Consider the following 23,139-nt stretch of genomic DNA (forward strand, 5'->3'; position numbering starts at 1 on the left):
CTCCCTGACAAATGCAGAAATAAAACCACTCTGATGCAGATATGTGGTACACATGAGGAAGTCCAAATCTGTATGAATGAGTCTTTGACTCTGGGTTAAAAATTTGCATGCATGCCCTTAATCTGCTAAACAAATTGCCATGGTGTTCTAAGAAGCATGTGATTCATTTTGCTAGGATTAGGCAGACTGCATGCACTGTATTTGTTCAAAATTGTGTTTGTTTCTCAGTTTTTGCCACTGATTTTAAGAAACGAGGAAATTAAAATGTTACACTTATTTCTTCTGTACACAGTGCCTATTTATTCAGCAGTGTTTCTGCAACCTTCTGCTTTGAATTCATAGCACATAAGTACTTTTGACAAATTAGGGAAATATGGGAAATTAGGGCAATAATGACAGCCTTTTCCTCTTTTCTTATAATAAGAGATAACCTGTTAATATTGCTTCTTCTCCTGTGTTGTCTGTTAAGGAGAATGATATATCTGGGAAATCTGTTTCTCTGTCTTGTTGCATCCTAGTACCAAGAGTCTTCAACACAGGATGGTTTACTGGATACTTTAGGATGGCCTTGGGATTAAAAAATAAGTGAGATCAGAGCTAAAAACCAAATCGACAGAGTTATTTAGGCATTTACTCCTAGGGGATATATTCCCCTGTTTATATCAATTAGGTGCCTATGTGAATGCTTTTAGGAATGCAGAGAACAGATCTAAAAGAGGATTCCTAACTTTAGGCATTTCATGGCTCCGTATAATCACACAGACAATACTGCTCATGAAAAGTACTTCATACACCTTTATAAAAAAAGCAACCAAGCCCTTAAGACAGCAAAGTAATGTCGTTTTGCGTATAGACTGTATATTTAAATGGCAACAGTTTGAATATTTAATATCTGAATTAATGTAATTATTGATTTTTTGCAAAAAATATTTATATATTGGCTAATGAAAACCTAGAAACTTTTAAAAAATTTTTATGTTTATCATCCTGGAAGATGTTCATAAATGATCATAAACTGAGATACATGTTCCCATGTACAACATACACTTGTACACTACGGAACAGATTTCACACTTCAATTGATTTCTTTCTTCACACTTTCTGGAAAAGTTGAAATGGTTTAATAATTCCACCTAGATTGGAGGTAGGCAAAATTTGCAAGGAGAGAGAATATACTCATTAGACTAGCTGATGGTGGAAAAAATTGACAAGCTTCCAAGCAGACAAAGCCTCCAGTGAGGCTCCTTCAGAAGAATGAGCTTTGAGATTGTTCCCAAAAAAGCCCTTAGCTGGACTTCCAGGCCTTCTACTGCAAGAGCAGTTGTCATGTCAACATGCCAGCATCACGCCTCGTCATTGACAGGCCCCCAGGGGATGGGCCTGGGCTTGGGTCAGCGTTTGGGGCTGGCGATACACAACTGTCACAAGAACTGGGTGTTTGCAGAGGAGGAGTGGCAGAAGCTGAGGAAGAGGGGATCAAGGAGGGGTGCAATGCTATGACACAGACATCCAAAGGAGAAAAAGCCATAGGAGAGTCACTGTCAGGAAGAACTGGCCAAGGGGAAAGGCCTGTCTGGAGCTACCTGGGGTAATGGACGAGTCCTAAGGTATTACGGCGATGGCCAAATTCATGTGTCTGAGGAAAAAGGCTACTAATATCTTACTGTAAGTTAGTGTCTGGATGTTTATGAAGTAGATGAAATACAAAATAACAGCGCGCTGGGTTTTTTTACCTCCCACAGGGAAAAAACCCAGAGACACAATGGAGTTTGGCATTGGATAAGATCCTGTTACACTGCTCCTGCCTGGGAGCAGGGCTGTGATAGCATCTTAATACTTGTTGCTCCACTGTATGCAGCTGAGAAAAGCAATACTGACTTAATGAGTACTTGCTCCTTGTAAACAGAATCACAACCCACACCATGATTGCTACACGATGTCTTCATAACCTCTTAGAAAAAGCAATAAACAGCCTCTCCTCAGGACCTTCTCTACCCCAGGAATAGTCCAATTTAAAAACCACTAGCTTAGTAACGCCCTCCTAATTAACAGTAAATGGGAGACCTCCTGTGAATAACTGCTGATTGCCAGAAAGCAAATAAAAAGGAAATTAATTCTCTTCTTCAGTCATAGAATCACACGATGGCTGAGGTTGGAAGGGACCTCTGAAGGTCATCTGGTCCAATCCCCCCTGCTCAAGCAGGGCCATCTAGAGCCAGTTGCCGAGGATCATGTCCAGATGGCTTTTCAATATTTCCAAGGATGGGGACTCCACCATGTCTCTGGGCTACCTGTGCCAGTTCTTGGTCACCCTCACAGTAAAAAAGTGTTTCCTGATGGTCAGAGGAAACCTCCTGTGTTTCACTTTGTGCCCATTACCTCTTGTCCTGTCATTGGACGCCACTGAAAAAAGCCTGCCTCTGTCCTCTTTGCACCCTTCATATACACTCCACCCTCAATATACATTGATGAGGTCCCTCCCTGAGCCTTCTCTTCTCCAGGCTAAACAGTCCCAGTTCTCTCAGCCTTTCCTCATAGGAAAGATGCTCCGGTCCCTTAATCATCTTCGTGGCCCATCATTGGACTCTCTCCAGTATGTCTATGTCTCTCTTGTACTGAGGAGCCCAGAACTGGACACTACTCCAGGTGTTGCCTCACCAGTGCTGAGTAGAGGGGAGGGATCACCTCCCTTGACCTGCTAGCAATACTTTGTTTAATGCAGCCCAGAATAACATTTGCCTTCTTTGCAGCAAAGGCACATTGCGGGCTCATGTTCAAATTGGTGTCCACCAGGACCCCTGTGTCCTTTTCTGCCAAGTTGCTTTCCAGCCGGGTGGCCCCCAGTATATACTGGTGCATGGGGTTGTTCTTCCCCAGGTGCGGGACTCTGCACTTCTTGTTGAAATTCATGAAGTTCCTGTCAGCTCATTTCCCCAGGTCACTCTGGATGGCAGCATGACCTTCTGGCATATCAGACACTCCTCCCAGTTTTGTGTCATCAGTAAACTTGCCGAGGGTACACTGTGCCCCATCATCCAGATCATTAATGAAGATGTTAAGCAGGACTGGACCCAGTATTGACACCTAGGGTACAACACTAGTCACTGGCCTCCAACTAGACTTCATGCCACTGATCAGCACCCTCTGGGCCTGGCCATTCATCCAGTTTTCAATCCACCTTAATCACTATAGATAAGGAAAAGTTAGCTTAAGAAAGCATGCAATGGCACATGTTTGGCTCTGTTGAAAGCAGTAAGTAAGGTTTTTCACACCCTCAACCTGAGGCCTTGTTAAGCCAAACCATAACGGGAATGTCCAAACAGCCTAAGTGACAACAGTAACATAATTACCGTGCCAGCACCAGACAGGATAGCTTTTTCTGCTCTTTACTATGATTGCTTAATTTATTTTTTCCCTGCTCAACACCTGTTCCAAGTATTCATCTCAGGTAATGAATCAGTAAGGAGGAGTCAAGAATGAGGAACTCATATTTAAGCCTCAAGGAAGCGACAGACCCTTTTCCTTACTATCATGGGTGGAGAACACAGAAGGCATCCAGTTGCCACCCTGTGTTGTCAGTACCCAAATCACATTTATTGGAACATACAGGTATTTCTATAAGGTTTAGAAACATTTCACTTGTACAGTTTAGAGGCATTTGACACAGCCTAGCTTCCCTGAAGCAGCTTTCTTCTTAGACTTGTTTTCTAAAATCAACCTGATGTCTTTCTTTTCCATTCTCAGGTACAGAGAATAGCACTCTGATTGTAAGGGGACACTTACTCAGTATTGTGTGTGTCGATTGTGTGAAAAAGTTCATGCAGTTCTTCTCCACTCAGAACTCCATCAGCGAAGTAAGCTTTGAATTCATCAAAGGACAGTTTTCCATCGTCTGAAACAATGAAGAAATGGAAAGTGCCTTAGTTTCATTTATAGTTTTGCTTGTTTACTTCATGCAGGAGAAGAGAAAACTATTAAAAAAAACTAGCTTTTCATATTAAATGTAGAAACTCCACACACTTGATCAAGACACATAAAGAACATGATGTCAAATGCATCCGTTGTTGTATCAGAGTTCTCAGTTTGCCTGGTAACTCTGTTATGCTTCCTCCTCATCTTTCAAGCAAAGATAGTTTGGATTTGGTAAACCTCTACTGACAAACACATCAATACAATCCTGTCTTTGTCCTGATTCCATTCACTGCAGCTTCTCCCTGTTGTGCCCCACGCTTCCCCTGCTTGCTCGCTGTCCATGTTCTCGCCTCTGCTTGGAAGATCGGTGACTTCTTGAGACTGAGGGGGACAGAGAAAATCCAGGGAAATGCAAAACCAAACATTTGTTGAAGGAACAAATTGGTTCAATGAAAATTTCTTCAGCTATCTAGAGGTATATTCTTATTTCCCTTTCCTTTTCCTTCTCTCTCTTTCCTCTGCTCCCTGCCTCTTACATGGGAGACTGAGACTCAAATGCATAATTCAATAGCAGCAGGGATCTGACCCTGGCTGTCTTCTAAGGACACTAAACAATACACTGCACTGGTTTGCAGCATTTTGATTCTCTCTTTCTTTATAAAACACATCTTTCTCAAAAAGCTCTATGTTTGGTATGGAATTAACAAAATAAATATTTAAAAGTTCAACTTTCATGGACTAGAAAGACAGCTTTGTGTCCTTTTCCACTGGAAAGAATTTCAGCTCATTTTCTTACCACAGAAAATACCTTTCTATTTGCCAGCATGTAATACGTCTGGAGATTACACCAAAATTTAGGAATGAGAAAACTGTTTTGGACATATATCAGAGGTCAGTCAAAATCCTCAGATGGATTTTCAGATGGAGTTTGAATTTGCCATGCCATATACAGTGAAGCCCAACTATGAAGAATTTGACTTTTTATTTTCTAAATACCTGTTCTTCTCATTTGTTTGGGACAAAAACAATCATCACCACATGTGTCCGGATCATCATCAATAATACGTTCATGTAGTTAGGAAGTGTCTACAGGACTAATGGGACTCAGAGGGAGAGGAAGTACCATATGATAACATTTAGAAGAACAGTAATGGGATGTACATTAATTCAAAGGAGAGAGTCCTTATTACAATCTGTAATGCATTATTTAATGCAGTCTGTTTCATCTGTTTCTTAATTTAGCTTCAATTGTAGCAAGCCCTTGACTACATGAGGCAATATCCTTGATCTGAGATGTATTAAGCAGAGATTAATTAATCTGGTATTTTCAGGATGTTACCACTTCAAATTGAGTCTCTACTCTCCTTTTGTCAGATCAAACTCTGCACAACTATGAACGCTTTCTAAAGGATATTCCAACAAATAGCACGGCATTTCACTGAAGTAGGGATTGTATTTGTATCTCACCTCACTTACGCATGTCTAAAAATCCCAGAGAAGGTGCTATACTGCAGATTTTCTATGCTAAGTACATGTGGCTCTTTCTCTTCCTTCAGTAACATACTGAATCACTCATGGGGCACTAAACAACTGTAGAGGATAAGACTAAGATGCCCTAAGCACCAGACAAATCTACAACATATTGCCATCTAATTTCATAGTGGTGAAGAATCTATTATAAAGGCAGTATCTGAACCCTGTCTGAACCCTGTAACTACATGCTGTACTACAGCATGCAGAGTTGAAGAGTAGAGCTGAGGAGTTTCCTCACTCTTTTACTTGCTCTTATTTCATAATTTCTTTGACTTGACTATACGGCTTCAAATATGTCATCTTCAAGAGTTTTTAAAATTGGACAAATTGAATGTCTGCTTCAACAAAACATTTCAAATGTTTAATACGAAAAGACAGATTGTAGCTGGAGATAATCATCATTATGATCAAAATAAAATGTCAGGATGTACAAGAACTGAAAACCAAGATGGCACAATACTGTGTTGAAGGTAGGCAATTTTCTTTGACAGAACTGCCATGATTACCTAATTGAGAATCTAAACACATCTCCCATTTGGCACTGGTTACAGAGAAGGAATATCAAGTATTGAGCATGTTGAAATTAGCTTTGTTTCACAGCTATGCTTCCTTTTGCTCATACAGATACAATCAATTGTTTAATCAAAGTGCCTCTGCAGCTTTAGCCATTGCTGGGAAGGGTGATTTGCATGCAAGTTGTACACATACTCAAGAAACTAGTGATTTTTGGCAACTTTTCTGAGATAAACATATTATGAGTTTGCTCATAGAACAGTCTGGGTATGACACAAAATCTGTAACATCTGTCTGTTTATCTCTGTTCTTCAGGATCATTGGCTTTACATCAATCCAGAAAATCAATGATCTGCCAACAGCCTGACTGGGCACTTTAGCTATTTTCTTTAAATTTTATCATCCAAGAGCAGACATTGCCTTTTGCTTCATTGCTATTTATTCTCAATAACATTTTGAATGTTATTGACATTGACTGACACATCACTGAGCTTGTTGCTAGCAAAACCTAAGGAGGTTTGAACCTATTTGGTTACTTACAGACTTCATACAGTTATCTTTACTGAAAAAAGCTCTAATTCTCCAAAGCATTTCTCCGATTTTGTATGAGTGTAACTGCTTTGCTAGTGCAGCTGGGGACTCAGCCACCGGCGGCCCAGGCCACTCCTGCGCTTCCTCAGTGCTCAGATGAAGCTCAGACCCAACCCCTAACAAGTGCTCCTTGTGCTCTTTAATTGAAGACACGTTTGCCTAGCCAGGTTTTTTTTCAAGTGTCAAGAATGGCTTTTATTTTAAAGGCTGCATTATGTATTCTCAGCACCACCTCCCCGGGGCACACCTTGCTGCCCTTGGAGAGCCCAGATAAATACTGTCTCGTTTAAGTGCTTCAGAGCAGCTGAGCGGAAACCACTCTTATAGATGCTTCAATCCTTGTCACTGGAAAAGCGACAGGGGATGGATGAGTCGTGAAAGACAAACTTTTCTGAAGCCATGCATCCCTCAGACAAATCAACCTTCAGCAGCATTTGGCTTGGCAACATTATCTCAAAGAAGCGGTTTTGCATATCATCCCTGGTGTCTTTCAAAAGCAGGGTTTCTTCAAAAACAGGCACAGTTGCCTGTCCTCCTTGGAGCCAAAACACTACTGACTGGCAGACAAAATTACAAACAATAAAATTAATCTTCCTATGTAGCACTTGCAAGTTTAGAGATACACTGACACGGTGTTTTAGAGCCTTCCTTTGGGTTACAATTGCATTCTTACATTCATTTCAGTAAAATTCACCTCTCTATTGAACAGATGGTTTTACGTGTAAAATAGCTTCAAGTGATATCACCCAGCCAGTCTGCTCCAGAAACACTAATAGTGTCCAGGAGACATTTGCGATAGCTTATGACTTCAATAGACAACAGTGTATCTGATGAAGGAAAGCCACACACATACTCTCTTTTTGAGTTGAAAGATGACCTCAGTGAGTGAAAAGATACCAAGTAAATAATGAACAAGAACACCTCTATATTTAGAGTCTATGTGCCCAAAGACGATGGCAAATGGTGAGTCTGCAGCCAGCGAAGGAAGCTGCGGTGATGTAGAGGAGCAGGATGTCTTGCAGAGATGCCAGCCAAGGCCGGAGGGCAACCAAACAGCTTCTACTCCCACCTATTTTGGGCTTCTTGTTAGGACTGTGAGCCTTTCATAGCAGCTAAACATACCTGTGGGCTCCACAGAGGACCACCAAAGCAGTGTTGCCACAGCAGGGGCCACAGCAGATGGAGCTCATATTGCTGAATGGTGGCCCTAGGGCTTATAGCTGTTGGAAGAGCCACATGGAAGAGCTTATGGAAATCAGAGGGAAAATACCCACTGGGTTAAAGCTCATCCTGGGTTCACCCTGGTGGGACAGGAGTTGGAAAGGAGAGCTCGTGACACTGTCCAGGCCCAACCAGATGGTGCCTAGCCTGTCTCCAGGCTGGCAACACACACACTGCCAGGGCAGTCGGGTTATTTAGGGTCTGGGGCTCTATGAACACAGTCCTCTGCCCCTGTAGGGCAAAAATTAGAAAAGGGAAAAGAGAGAACAACAGCTGAAACCAATAAATAGAAAAATCCCCTGTGGCAGAACGTATTTCTTCCTCAGGAAGCTACAACAGGGATTAGGAAATTACATGCTCGAAATAAAGCTGTCAGTTCTGCCTGGGGAAAGGCAAGGGTCAAATCTCCAGCCCCATCCAGGCCCTCTCAGTTCTCAATGAGAGCTAACTTCCTAAATCCCTCATGGGAGTTGTGACAGCTCTTTATAGCTTTTTGAAATCTGGCTGCCTTTGAAGAATTTAAAGACTTAAAGTGCCTCACCCAGGCCTCAGTCCCCTGCATGGCTGAAGCAAACACAGTGGGAAGGCAGCATAAATATGGGTCCTTCTCCCAGCTCACCCACTCCTGGGGACCTGCTGTGTGACTTGCCTTTCTGGAAGGAACTGATAGTCCATACCTGCTGTAAAAGGTTTGGTCCAGAGCACTTGAGTGCTAAAAGATATTGCCCTATACACAGAGAAAAAGAAGTGGTGGTGGGGACACATGACAACAGACATGGATGGACTGAACCAGATGCAAAAAGTTGAAAAAAGCCTGATTTATTGGCATACAGCACATAGGTTGGAATCAGACCAAGGAAGAGCTGCCAACACAATAAATTTCAGTGTGCCAGAGCATATGCTGGTAATATCTGCTAGGTCCCAGGCATAAGGGGTTGCATAAGAAAAAGCATAGAAAAAGGCTGAAACTTTAAAGACTCTGGACAAATGCTCTAAGCTTTCATTGACTCTGATCTGTATCAAGTGTTGATATAACCAGAAATAATGATTTTGAGCCATTATTCCAGCTGTTAGGCTGGAAAAGCTTAGCACATGTAACCAAGTGGTCCCAAGGGGACGAGGCTAACAGGGAGAGGGTTTAGGTTTAAAAGTAGGCATTTTGTCTTTATAGAAATAATAAAGTGTGGAATATGGAGAACAGAGCCCAGCACCTGAAGGACCCAGGGAGGTGGGATGGGGAATCCCACCCCAGGCAGAGCCTGGGCTCTGAAACAGGAGCCAGGGTGGTTTCTGCAGTGGATCCAAATGGTCAAGAAGCAAACAGCAGCATGGCGAGAGTCCCTGGAGGCTGTGCTACAAGGGTTTTGCCTTACAAATCCATTTTACCAGTACTGATTGGATAATTTGGGAGCTCAAATCAGTGGTGCTGCAGTTCAGAGAATTTCTGTGCTCTGGCTCACAGTCAGAATATATGTTCTGTAAAGTCATCCAGTAGATGTATAGCTCACTATAGGCTGCTCAAACTTGGCCCTTCTGGGTATCGTGGCGCATAGAGCTTCCCCAAGGGATTCCTGCACGTAGCTGTTTTTCTCAAGGAAGGACACGCAAGAGATGGGTCACCCTGTCATGTTGTGACATATCTGGCCAGTCCATGTGTATGGAGGGGAGAGCACATGCACTGCTGTAGCTGCCACTGTGCTATGTCTATGGGCTAGCTGAAGACCTCCTGAGATGTCAGGATGTTGTGGCCCCACATTAGGAGATAATGGCCTAGGAAAAAATGCTGAAATCAGGGACTTGGCATGCCTTGCTTTGGTGTAACTCCAAAATTTTCCTTGAAAAAAAGTTTAATCCCATAAGTGGCAATCTTCAGAGAGTGTCCACGCCAACTCTGACAGTTCACTTTAGGGTGATTCAAGAGATCCCCTTCCTGAGGTGCTTTCCCTGCCTCTCACAGACATATTCGCTCAGTTCTCTAGGGTGGCTTAAATTAGCACTCTGGGCTACAAGCTAGAGCAACTGAGAAGTCACCATCTGAGGACTGCTGTAGCAAGGCAGCTATCATCCTGCCAGAGCTCACCAGGAGACACAAGAGCAGATGCAGCGGGTAGAAGACTAACCTGCAAAGAAAATGTTTGTCCTGCAATGGTGCTGTCAATAACTAATGAATATGAAAACACCTATTTTGATCTCTGCAAAACTGACTCTAGAGCAAGAGTTGCGAGATTTCCTCTTGATCATTGTACACGTGCAGCTCGGTGTCTTTTTGGTTATTCTGTGGAAATCCTGTTCGTTGACTGAAATGTGTATGCTCTGTGAATCAGTCCCTTTGGTCACTGATACCAGTGGAAGCTATAGGATGCTATTGCTGCACTCTGTTGCCTTATTTTAAAGAGTCCTTTATTTATGATCTGCAGTTTTTTGTCAGGCAAATGTTCACATGGTTTTAGAGCTGGGAGTCCCCAGGCCACTGCAATCAACAACAATTTTCCTCCTGCTGGAGCTGGAGGGAACTGGGGGACTTTTCATATATAATTTCTTATGCTAAAGGCAGGTGAGAAGATACTGTTATTATTATTATGCTGTTTTATATAGTTTTAGAATTCTATGTTTAAAAATGGGATGTCCCTGTTCTGTATCATGGACATCAGGGGCTGCTGAATGACGACATAGGACAGAATGAGAAGATTAGTCGCATCTGACTGTATTTTTCATTTTACAGATTCTAGTTCAATGACATTGTAAAACATATGGTTTTTTTTGGGGGGGGGGGAAAGCTTTCAGTGAGTGCTTGTTTGAAATGTCAGAGAAAAAAAGAAACCAGTCATAAATGCACTGGTTCTGGCATTAATAACATTTTATTGCTGGTCTGTGCTAGGTGTTTGATATTCAGGTTTGGCTATCTCTGGAGCTCCAGTATTGCTTTGTTTAGTAAATTTTTTAATTTTCCCTCATTTGGTTGCAGTACTTCTTGACTGCCTGCACATACTGTTTACTGTGCTCCTTACGGTTAAGGCGTCTTGTTTTTTGGAAAGTCTCTGCTTCTATGGCAGATATTACATATGGTGTTTTCAAATATCTTCCTCTTAGGAGCTTTAAGGATGTTTGAGACAGAACTTGTACTCAGTGCTTTTTCATAACAGCTGACTTGTATTTGCAAATCAATGACAGCATCTATATACAAACCATCTTTTCCAAAACTGTCATATTAGAGCTGCTCTTTTTAGTTAATTCTTGCTTGGAGCTGTTCCGAGAGTTTGGGGGCAGGAGCTGTAAGTCTGGAACAAGGCCATAATCAAATACCAGTTCTAAACTTGTGGAGGAGAGAGACAGCTGAGAGGTCCTCCTTCTGGGGGATGTGGCTGGGGGTCACTGGCTCCTTCCTCCAGGTTTGACTGGATGGCTGTTTCCACACTGAAAAGTGCTAAGGGGAGTTTTAAACGCCAGGGCATGCCATGTTCCCAGAGCAGGAGAGGAGGCTCACGCCTTAAAGGGTGGTTATTGTGCTGGCACATATGCTCAGCAGCCTACAGCCAGGCAAGCATGCCACTGGGCTCAGAGTCATGCATTTCCACCTTCATAAGAGAACAGACCTGAAGCAGCCAGCCTCCCCTCAAGAAAAAGCTGGAGATGATAAAGTAGAAAGGGAAGAACAGCCCTCTTCTCCCACAGGAGGATGGGAAGGGAAATGACCCCCGCCATGACGCAGGCAAAGGCAGGGCACTGGTCTCCAGTTATTTTGTTGTACTCCCTGACTCTGGTCAGCGTTGAACCATCAGTGTTGAAGCACCTTCCCTCAGCCGAAAGAAGACTGTTGCTCTTGCAAGATCGAGAGTTGCATTCTCAGTAGATCATTACCATTTTTCTTCTCCATTTTGACAGTCAGACTGTTTGTGATCGGATTTCTGCAACATAGTCTATATTTGAATTTCCATTCCTGTGCTAACAGGAGGAAATTACAGCATGAGGCTATACTAATAGGGCACATGTCAAAGCTGCATGGTCAGGAGAGGCCCCAGGGTGACCTTTACCAACAATACTGTTTCATTTGATTGCAAATCACTGCAAGGCTCATGGGGTGGCCCATGTCCCTCTTAGCATATCAGAAGGTAAGAGAAACACCTCATGCAGCCAAGCAGGAGGATAAGCACATACAGACTGCAGTCACATGTGTGGGGGGCAACCACTGTTGCCTGTGAGATGAGTGAGATAAAAAATTTTCGTGATTAGGAAAGACTGCATTTGGCAGTTCCAGTTTCCCATATTTCTTTACTCCCCCTGCTGCAGGCTAGGGACAAGATTTTACTTTTTGAGAGGAACTTAATGAGTTTGATTTTGTTTTACATAGCAAAAGGAATGAAATAAATTAAGAACTTTCCTTTTAGCTGGAATTTTTCCGAATTAGTTCTGTGTTGAATCCACAGGCTTTCCTTTAAACACATGGAGTTTTGTAAGGTAAACCTGACCAAAACTTCATTTTGACATGCAAACGTGAAACTTCTCCTTTCCAAAAAGGTCAATGTGCAACATCTCACCTTTATGAAATTGCTTTTTTTTTCCCTTGGGGTTTTCTGTTTCTTTTGTCAATATTATGAAACATACATTTCTCAGAAATGTGATATTCTTTCCCTATACCTTGTTCTCCCTTGAAGAAAATCACATGACCTTTTCAGTTTTGGGAGGAGTGTGGGTCTGATCCATACGGAATGGAGCTGATCAGCCATGAAATAAGAACTATAGATAGAGTTTATGAAGCTGATCCTCTTGTGGAAGTTGGGCATAGCTGATATTTCCAGAAATGGGAGGGTAACAGAATGATATATGTAGCTGGGCTGGCAAAGAAAGAAGCCACCACCACAAAAGAAACAACATTTTTATGGCTTCTTTTGAATAGGGGAATGACTGTTTGATAAAGGAGTTTCTCAATTAAACCTAGCTGTCATAAATCATTGTAGTATTTTTCAGTAACAGCAATTCAGCAGGATTTCTTGGCTCTTTTGATCTCTTATTTCATATTGTCTTTGCAGGAACAGTTGTCTTTCCTTATTGTGGAAGGCTAACCTGGAGCCCCACAGTCCCTAAATTCATAGTAAGAATGTTTTCTCCTATAATATGCCTATTTATCATCTTGGTCCACTTTTTTGGATGTATTTTTTTCTTGCTGTCAAGCAAGTATCTAGTAAGGTTTTTGAAGATAATTTTTTGGGGGGGTATTTTAATCTCACAGAGAATAAATATGGCAGCTCTGAGAGAGTCCTATTAAAAGTGTATGGGTTAACAGGAGCATTTCATGGTTAGTAATGTAGTATTTGTTACTGTAAGCCAATACTTGGTTTCCTGTAGCACAGAAAGGTGACACTGAAAGTATAAGTATCCTAGTCATTAACAAAAGCTAATAATCTGTGTTGACAACAGTGTAAACATGTTAGGTAAGTGTTCACATATCCAATAACCTTTCTGAGAAGGTACTTAAACTTCCCAGCCTTAAAACAAATCTGCTCCCTGTTAACGTGGCATGAGCCTGTGCAGTGCTAGCAAAGTGGAAGACCCATGGGCAACTGATGGTTGAGCAAACATAATCAAGCACATAAAAGCTGAAACCATTTCAAGTTCATAGACTTAAATTAATAGAACTAAAGCGACTGAACTTAGCTACTTTCTCCCAATAATTTGTTGTAAAGGATCCATATATAGGTATGAACTCCAGTGACCAAAGTCTCTAGTGCCAACGTGGCTTCATATTGTTCTGGACCAAGGAAGTTTGTCACTGATCATGTGAGCTGCTTCCCCTATTTTAGTAGAAAAGCATCAATAATAAACTGTGGGGTAACCCCAGTGAGGACTGGGAGTCTTCCTGACCACTGAAGTGCTGTGGATCCCCCAGGGCTGAGACAGGGCATGACTTCAAAGTCCAGGACAGGGACATGGAAGCTTTAGGGGCTCTTTCTGACTCTGGGGGGATGACGACCACTGCTTTGCACCATGTGCTCTGGCTCTCATCAGTCTTCAGGGTAGACACATGAACATCTATTCCAAACACCGCGGGGAGGTCTGCAGGAGATGCCAGCAGAGCTTGTCTGTGGTTGGCATGTAGCTAAGCTGGAAAGGCACTGCTGAAGGGGAAGGTCTTTCTCCTCCCCATCCCAGCCCTCACCTTGGGATTCAACTTGCACCATCACTGCCCTTGCAAGCCACTGGCAAGCTGACTGAGGGAGATGATAACAAAAACACCACCAAAAAACTCTCAGTGATGGATTTTGTGGCCCCTAAGCTCTCTGAAGGAGCCTGCCATGGTTTCGTAGGAAGTGCCAGTTGCCACACATGAGCTGGGGCAAGACTAGCAGACGGAGGTGGGCTGGGGGGGTGCAATTGCCCTCTCAGCAACAGGAAATGGTTATTCAACAGGCTCAGTTATACCATCGAACCGTATGGTAGCCCCTTACTGTCCAATAGTTCTTCCTCTCTGATTTTCTCAATGGTATCCATTTGCCTTCAGATACCTGAGAGTACACTTTATCGAACCCGCACAATACCTGTTTTCTGAGGATTAAGTGGGAATTGCTTGTCAGGGTTAACCCTGTCTGAGCTGTGGGTTTGACACTGTTCAGTGCTTTCAGGAAAAGACCAAAGTCTGGCCTGCGCTTCTGCAAGAAGTCGCATCTCCCTTCTTCCCGTACTTCAGTATTACATTGCTAAATAATTGCAAGCTTGTATTTCCTTGTCATCCTGTAAGACCTAAGTCTGGTTATCTGAGTTACGTATAAACACTATTATGGTAACTGCAGAGCTACAGAAGCTCTTCATAGCCTCAAACATACCAAATCTCACGCTCTGTGACACAGGGACATGGTAGTGGCTTAATTTCTCTGCTGGGGTATGTGGCACAAAAATGACAATGTCACTTGTCCAAAATTGTGCAGTAATTCTGAGATGGGAAAAGGGGTTAAAGTCAGGTTCAAGACCATGACTATGTATACCAGCAAAAAAATCCAGCGGCCACCCTTGTGGCCCTTACAGCAAGGCCCTTCCCCTGCTGAGGCCAAATGGGAGCATTTGTGAAGCCTTACAGTACTATGCTCCAACTTACTGAGTTTAAATAAGGGAAAAAAATATATGTGGAAGCAAAATCAGTCAGTAGGACAAGGGAAAAACTTTAGATTACGAACATAATACAAAAAAAAATCATGACTTTTGTGTTATAAATATGCGAGATGAATTCAAAGCTTTATTCTGCCTACTGACATGCTGAAAAAATACTTAACTGCAAAATGTAGGAAACAAGTCTGATTGCTGGATATAGCCTATGGTGCTTTTAAAAAGTAATAAGACGGAGCTACTGACAAGTATTTCAAACCTCCTTGTGAACACAAAGTCACTAAGAAAACACCCACATGCACCAAAGTGCAAATCAAACACACATGCCAAATTGTGAAAGCGTAAGATCTGCCCTTAAAAAATCCATAGGAAGGATCAGTGAAAAACAAAATACATTGCATTGAATCTTTAGAAAACATAAAATGACATGAGAGATGGCTGGGTTTCCTGTTAGGATGTTTAAAGCATGATTTTAAATGCTGAATCAATGATGGATTTTTTTTCTAAAGGGAGGGAGAAGACACATGACTGGTCTTACCATTCTTGTCTGCTCTTCTTAATATCTACAGAAAAAGAGAGAGAGAACAGAATCACTTTTTTTTGTATGGGTTAATAGCACACAATGCTGTATTTAGTGATCATTTATAGTTTGAGCTCTACATCATATTTTCACAAGGCTGCATAAAATTGAAAATCCCTTAGTGTGTCTCCATCCTTCCCTCAGAGTTATTGCTGTCTTCAACTCCTCCTGTGCTGTGTGCACAGGAAATCAAGACCATAATAAGAATCAGCTTTATTTTCTAGTTTGTGCATGGCTTATAAGCATCATGTTCAGGCACAAAGCCCGATACCATATGGCTACCATGATACTGGATTCAGGGTTGAGAGAAGTTTAAAGAAGCAGGGCAAGGATGATAGCTGGGAGGATATGCTGAGCTAAGAAAGACTCAGGGTTTGTGTGGGTGGAGGAAACAAAGGGATAAGTCAGGAGAGGAGCCGGGTGGCATGAAGGGATCAGACCTGGTGTGGGAGGCAGCAAGATCAGATGTGTGGTAGCAAATCTGAGAATTGCTCTGATAGCAAGTAGAAACCAGATACAGATGCAGAAGAAAGAAGAGAGGGCCACTGTAAATGGCACCTGCTGGAGAAGCTATTTAAATAGATAGGCAATAGTCTGTAACTCCTTATGTAAAGTCTTAGAGGAAGATCCTGGGGGGAGCATCCCACGAGGAGAGCTGACTGAGCCTGCCAGGCCCAGCCCTGCCATTGGCGGGGGACACAGTACCAACCCATCCGGGGCTGTATGTAGGTGCACTGGTCCCATCTTACCACCAGTGACGTGCTGGCGTGACCGCCTGTCCCTGCTGGAGTCCCACTGCAGGTACCACATTAGTCTGCGTTTTGGAAAAGGGATCAGGGATAGGGAGTGGAAGTGACAGAGGGGGTCTCCTCCAGTTTCTTTGCTCCCTGCTCTCTGGATGAGGTGGTTTTGCTGTGGCATGGGTCACCATGTGACACTTCAGATAGATAAGCGCAATTGCCATCCACTGCAACCCTGCTACGTTTCTGGACGTAGTCCCCATCACTACTTCAGCCTGAACTGCAATGGGGAGTCATCCGGGCAATGCTATAACAAGTTTAGACAAGGGAAGAAAGCAAATCTTCTGACTATAGTTTCTATTGCTGTTATTTTTATCAGCAAAGGAAAGAGTGTCAAAACGGGCACATATATTTTTAAGAGCTGACAGCAACAGAAATGTTCATAGTGACAAAGGATGAGGAAAAGGCTGAGGTACTTAATGCCTTCTTTGCCTCAGTCTTTTAATAGTAAGACCAGTTGTTCTTGGGCTACCCAGCCCCCTGCACTGGAAGACAGGGATGGGGAGCAGAATGAAGCCCTCACAATCCAAGGGGAAATGGTTAGTGACCTGCTATACCACTTAGACACCCACACAAGTCTATGGGGCCGGATGGGGTCCACCCAAGGGGACTGAGGGAGCTGGTGGAAATGCTCACCAAGCCACTTTCCGTCATTTCACAGAATCACAGAATCATGTACTTAAAACACATGTAGATGTGGTGCTTAGGGACATGGTTTAGTGGTGGACTTGGCAGTGTTAGGTTAACGGTTGGACTCAATGATCTTAAAGGTCTTTTCCAATCTAAACAATTCTATGATTCTGTGATTCTCTTGTTTCATAAACTGCTAGTAGTATTTAAACAGCTTCTCCAGCATTTGCCATAACTGCTCTGCTCCTAGAGGTGAAACAAAACAAGAAACCCAAGGATCTAGGTGCCAAGCTTTGTTGGAGCATCTTTGTGACTGTACTCTGTTGGGTGGGGATGGCAGGGAGCTAACGAAATTGTGACCCACATCCAGGACTTCACTTATGGTTCCTAAGCTGAACTTTGCATTGGACCAAGTTTACAGCAAATAAAGCATGAAATAAACTTAGTAAGAAAACTAAGATATATCTTACCTCCTGATATAGCCAAATAAATCATATATTGCCACTCAATTTTCAGTATGAGGATTGGACTGTTTGGGGGTTATAATTTTTTACTCTTAAACTGCAGAATTTCTCCTAATGAAAACTAAAAGACTAAATGCAGAGTAAAGGGAAGATCATTAAAAGAATTATTAGAATAAAATAAAAACTCTTTCTACAATCCTTAACAGGTAAAATACAGTCCTAGATTCCTGGCAGGTTTGGCTGGATTTTTCGGGGGACTGTTGTTGGTCTTTCTCCTATCTTATTGGCAAGCAGCCTTGTTTCCTTTCTGTGCCACCTGAAGGAGAAGTTAGACTGCTTGTCAAGGTACCCACCACGGTGCTGCCTGTAGGACTTGGTGCTGCTCTTGAGTTTGTAACCATATGTTAACAGAGATGGCAAAGCCAGCATGCTGAAAGGTTTTGCAGATTTTCAGCTGGAAGTGGAGAGATTTGTGAAATTTGGGGAGGGTGGAGAAACACGATGCTCTGAGATCCAAAGGCTTTCTTCTGCCCAGTTACACCTGATAAAAGGGAACAGTGGGTGCCCCCAAGCAGATGCATACCAAAGGGGCTAGTGCTGAAATCCTGCTCCTTACTTCGGAGGTGCCTGGGCTGCCCGCTGCGGGCACGTGCACAAGCATGTCTGATGGGAAAGAGCAAGGTGTGCTTCAGCGAGGTGATAAATATGCCCAGCATAGACCTGTACCACGAGTAGCAAGGGGCCATGCAGAGCCACACAACCTGTTGCAGCCACACCAGGTGATGCAGCCCGCACCTTGTGCAAGACTTCTATGTGAGCAACCACACCGGCTGCTCAGTCTTGGCTTACGGATGTATAGGACTAGGACAGCTGTAGCAGTGGAGTTTCAATCAACTAGAAGTGCCCCACAAATATAGGTCAAATGTGGAAAAAGTTTCTGCACAAGTAATTTGTCTTTTAAAATTAATTTTAATTATTTAATTTTTATTTATTTGTTAATGAATATTATTTAAATTTTGGATTAATTAATTTTAATTATTTTAAAAAACCCTTATGGAAATGTTAAAATCCTTTTGACACTTGATAGGGACTCTGACACAAAAGTAGGAGGAAGTTGCATTAGAAATCAGGTCTCATTCTCCTTAGGTCTCTGACCAGCTCCCAGTGGGATTGGGACCTCAGTGCTGCCCTCCCTGTGCAGCCTTACAGCCAGTCTCTTGCTCTCTGGTCTAACAGGCTTTTCAGTGTTTATACAGGTGGAGGTACTTCACTGAGGGTTTATCAGAGAGCTGCACACCCCTGAATAGCTATGACATGAGTGTACTTCCACAGGAGGAAGGGCCCCCACTGTCCAGTCTCTGCTTTGAAGTAGGCAGAGTCTAGGTTTGAATTTAAGGTTTTCCTCCAAATGTAAGAGCAGAAGTACGGCAGCAGCCCCTCTCCCTCCTCTTCACCAGTTTTTTGAATGGCATGTGCTTTTCTATAAATACAAACCTGACACTAGTTTAAGAAATAGCTGAAAATTAAACAAAGAATTTTGATTTGAATTAAATTTTTCACAGTGGGTAAAATGAAAAGTTGTCAGTTTATCAGATATTCTGACCATCTGCAGTTTCTTAACCCAGTGTGCTGACTTAAACTGAAGAGTTGGCACCATTTGAATGTATTTTATCTCTTTCCTGACAACCTGGGTTTCTCTTCTGTCTTTGTGATGTATGCTTGTAATTCTCCTGTTTCTCTTCTAAGAGGTATTTGTAAGACCAAAAAGATTGAATGGAAATAATAAAGGTCAACAAAGAGTCTAATCTAAATGATTTCTCATGGAACCTAGAGCAATCAGCAGATGGGCAGATGTGGCTTTCATTGGGGGCTGCTTGAAATAATTTGAGGAAAAGGTTGGAGAAGTTTATGTGGGCACATTAGAGAAAAGACCTAGATAAAGGGTCCTGAAAACAAGCTTTAATACAGAACATGTCATTTCCAGCTGATATTGTGGATTAACCCCGGTATAAGAGTTGGTCTGAAGTAGATCAGAGTTGATAGTAGAGTTGAAGATTTGTAGGTCTCAACAGCTATAGAGGGTACTTTGGAGATCTTTGGGTGGGAGTTTGCCTCTTATCCAGGACTCACCTTGGACCAAGAAATGCTCTGTGCCAGGCAAGTTTAGACAAAAGACTTTACAGCTGCATCTTGTGAGATGCTGAGCCCTTGGTGATGGTCTAGCACAGCACCCCTGAGGAGTAGGATGGCTGGGGGCCCAGGAGGGCACCTTGGTGGGCTCCCCCTCAAAGGGCTGAGGGGCTCAGCTCTGCACATCAGCCTTGGGCACCTCAAAGCCAACAGGGTCTAACGGGATGGGAGGGAGCCTGCACAGTTTGGGAAAGAACTTTTGCAGGGTGAGAAACTTGAGTGAAAAGCCCAGAAAAAATTAAAATAATAAAAATCCAAGCGGAGTATTTTGGAAAGTGACAGTGTTTTCACCCAGTGCCTCTCCTAACCACCTCCAGTTGCTACCCTGCTCTCCTCACACATGCATGCCATCGGAAGCAAACTCATTCCCCTCATTAACATTTTAAATGGTAAAAACGTTTGAAAAAGAAGGAAAGAGGAAGGGGAAGGGGAAAGGGAAGGGAAAAGGGAAGGGGAAGAGGAAGGGGAAGGGGAAGGGGAAGGGAAAGACCCACAGCCTCACTGGGCTTCACCCCGGGGAGGAAATCATGGCTCCAGAAAAAAAGAGAAATAAAAAAAGAAAAAAAGAAGAAAAAAAAAGAAAAAAGGGGGGCCAAAGAAAAAAAGACAAGAAAAAAGGGCAAAACGGGAAAAAAAGGACGCCCCCCCGCAGACGCTTGCAATTGCTGCCTTTGCTGGAGGGAGGGGTGCGTGTCAAGGGTGCCGGGTACTCACATCGCGGAAGATGCGCAGCCCCGCTCCCAGCTCCGCCGCCATCCGCCCGCCGCAGCCGCCGACACCGCCCGGAGCGGCGGCGGGGCCGGGGGGCGGTGGCGGAGCCGGGGGGCGGTGGCGGGGCCGGGGGGCGGTGGCGGGGCCGGGGGGCGGACCGCCGCCCCCGGCCGTGGGGATGGTTTCTTTGCCTGGGGGCCGAGCCGCACGCCCCGCCTCGCCTGTCACTGGAAAACCGCCCCAAAAGAGGCTGGAGAAGAGGCTGCTCTTGCTTCTTCTCACCCTTGAGGGTACGGGGAAGAGTTGGTCCCATTCTGCTCTACAGCCGCCTTGTTGCATCTTTAAAGTGTGTTCATGGCTAGATTTGCTTTCTCTCCATGAAAGAAACTTGGTTCTTGCCGTCTGTCTTTGTCAGGTCAAGTTTTCATCACTATTTTGGCTGCTTTCCCCTTCAATATGGTCACTTGGGGGAGATCTTTCGTGAACCACAAGACCCCAGACTGAACACGCTTTGAAGTTTCAGCAGTGCGGAGGGGTGATGGGGTGTAACTGTACTTTCACATGGCTGATGCAGACCTGGCGATAAGCTGTGCTCTGCAAAAGCACTCCAGCTTCAAACTAAGGACCTTAAATATAATATACCCCTCAAGGTGGCTTGGCCAAAAATCAGGGGCTGAGGGGACCCGGGAGTGCTGGTGTTTCTGGAGGGGAGCACGCAGTGAGCTGCAGGACGGGGCAGGAGCGGGCTCTGCGGGGTGAGGCAGGTGAGGAGGAGGATGCCAGGGTGAGGGGAAGAGCAGCTCTGAGGGAAACTCCCCTCGTGTTAGTTCAGACGCGTGCCAAGAGGTTTATTATGTGGACATCAAGTAATGGGCGCATTGTCTTTGTTCTCCCACCACGCGCCACTAGCTGATGGCATTGCAATTTTACATTACATATTACAATAATATTATATATAATTATATACACATGATATATATATGTTATATTTCATTGTTATATATTATTGTAGATGATATACTTCACAACAAATGTTAGAGTGAAGTTTTTACTTTAAAATATCTTCTTGTATGAAAAGCCTCGGTCATGGCACTGCTTGCTCTTCATGGGTGTTCCTGCTTCTTCCATCTCCCTTTCCACATTTCAAAAGAAAATCTGAGAGAAGAGAGAGAGACAACTGTCCAAAAGGAAAGACAAGGCATTTCACAGAGTGAGAAATTTTTATCGCACTTCCTAAAGATGGCTTGAAAGAGAGATGGAAAAATCATCTCAGGCTATTTTTGCTTTTTAATAATAATGAAAGGCCTTTATTTAATCTGATATCTATGATGGAAGTATAGGAATGTATTTCTTTCCAGACAGAGAAAAGAAGAAAAAAGTCCAGATGTTGTCTCAAGAGCCAGGAGGGTGAGCAGAAATAAGGAAAAGCTTCTTCAGACGATATAGGGTCTTGTTTTTGTTAACTGTTACAACAACAATAGTAATTTACGTATTTAACTTTATTGACTAATTACTGTCTTGGAATGACAAGACTTTTGTTGAAGAACCAGTATCTTTCCCTTTTGATTAGTCTTAACATTCACTGTAAATATTTTGTCTAGAGAAATCTTCCTTAAAAATAGTAAGAAAAGAATTGTGTAATCCTGATATTTTTAGGGCAAAAATTAACACATAAGAAGCATAGGCCTTTTATCAGATAAGAAAACTTTATTTCCATTATTAAAAACCTTATTTGCAAATCACCTTTGCATGACATAGAAACATGAAAGTACTCTTTAAGTAATCATTTTTAAACACTATTTAGTTTTCAGGTTCAGAAGAGCAAACAATATGTGTAACTTACTGGTGATACTTTTTTATACCACTTTGAAGTTTTCTGAAGTAATATCTCAATTTTAACAACACAAGCAGGATGAAAGCTCTGAATTTTACCAGCTTCCCTATTCATTCAATGGTTTCCCTCTGTCCCTGAGCAAGAGGCTGTGAGGCAGAGGAGAAGGGAATGCGGTGGCGTGGTTCCCTGTGATGTGGGAGTACAGGTATAGTACTTGCTGCCTTAATGGGAGGACGATGGTTTTGTGAAATATCCAGGTGAGGTTAGCAGAGGTCAGCACTCAGTGATACATACACTCACTTCTGCAGCCACAGACCTGTGCTGCTCATAATCTATTATAATAAATAATGTTGTTTCATGTGCGAATGAGGATAAAACCTAAAAAGTGCCTGCTCTTTTTCTTGCCATGTGTCACATCATTAAACTTTTATTTAGAAAGCAGCTTACTGTACCGATGTCTTCGCTCATGTGAAACGAAGTCGTCAGTCAGTATTTAATGATGTTGCCCTTTTATCTGGGAAAAACAAACAAATGAAAACTGGCAGCAAGCGCTACGTTACATTTACTGTGCAGTGGGCTGTGCAACAGGAGCCATCAGTGCTGAGATAAACAGCAAAGCTTCCTTTTTACAGAGGAAGTGCAAGCTGCCTAACTGTCTAATCAAGTTTCTAAATCACTCCATGATGGTTAGCTACGTGTGTTGCCTCTAAATGACAGGAAAAACACTATATAATGCTTATGTCAAAATATAAGCTTTCCAGCAGAAGAACAGCTTGCTTGCTTGGGTACCCCATGGGTCTGTGATGAAAAGTATTCTTTTCCCTTGGCTAAGGAAATAGATCTGCTTTATGGTCCTTTTTTGGCCACAGGAGTTCATTGGTACATAGCTAAAGAGTTGAGTTAGCATAATACGATGTCTCCATTCAGCTGTCAAAACATGTTGCTTTGTCTTGGTTTGACCATCTGGTCTGGTGCTCTGTAGGCCAACCCCAAAACAGCTTCTGGTTTGAGTGCTCAAATGCTGCCCCCTGTAATAGGTCCCTCGCAACTTTTCTTGATCATAAC

At 43.0% G+C, this 23,139-nt stretch overlaps 1 protein-coding gene across 1 annotated transcript in view; it reads right to left on the minus strand.

Annotated features, from left to right (window-relative positions):
• Positions 1 to 20,285, minus strand: part of NECAB1 (N-terminal EF-hand calcium binding protein 1) — a 68,211-nt gene extending 47,926 nt beyond the window's left edge. The window contains exons 1-3 of the mRNA XM_059836351.1: positions 20,244 to 20,285; positions 15,404 to 15,428; positions 3,784 to 3,892 (exon numbers count right to left, since the gene is read on the minus strand). Of these exons, the coding sequence (XP_059692334.1) occupies positions 3,784 to 3,892; positions 15,404 to 15,428; positions 20,244 to 20,285 (176 nt within the window). The remainder of the gene's footprint in view (positions 1 to 3,783; positions 3,893 to 15,403; positions 15,429 to 20,243) is intronic.
• Between the last annotated feature and the right edge of the window lie 2,854 nt (positions 20,286 to 23,139).

The sequence above is a fragment of the Gavia stellata genome, chromosome 3 (genome assembly GCF_030936135.1).
Source record: "Gavia stellata isolate bGavSte3 chromosome 3, bGavSte3.hap2, whole genome shotgun sequence".
NCBI classification, from domain to species: domain Eukaryota; kingdom Metazoa; phylum Chordata; class Aves; order Gaviiformes; family Gaviidae; genus Gavia; species Gavia stellata.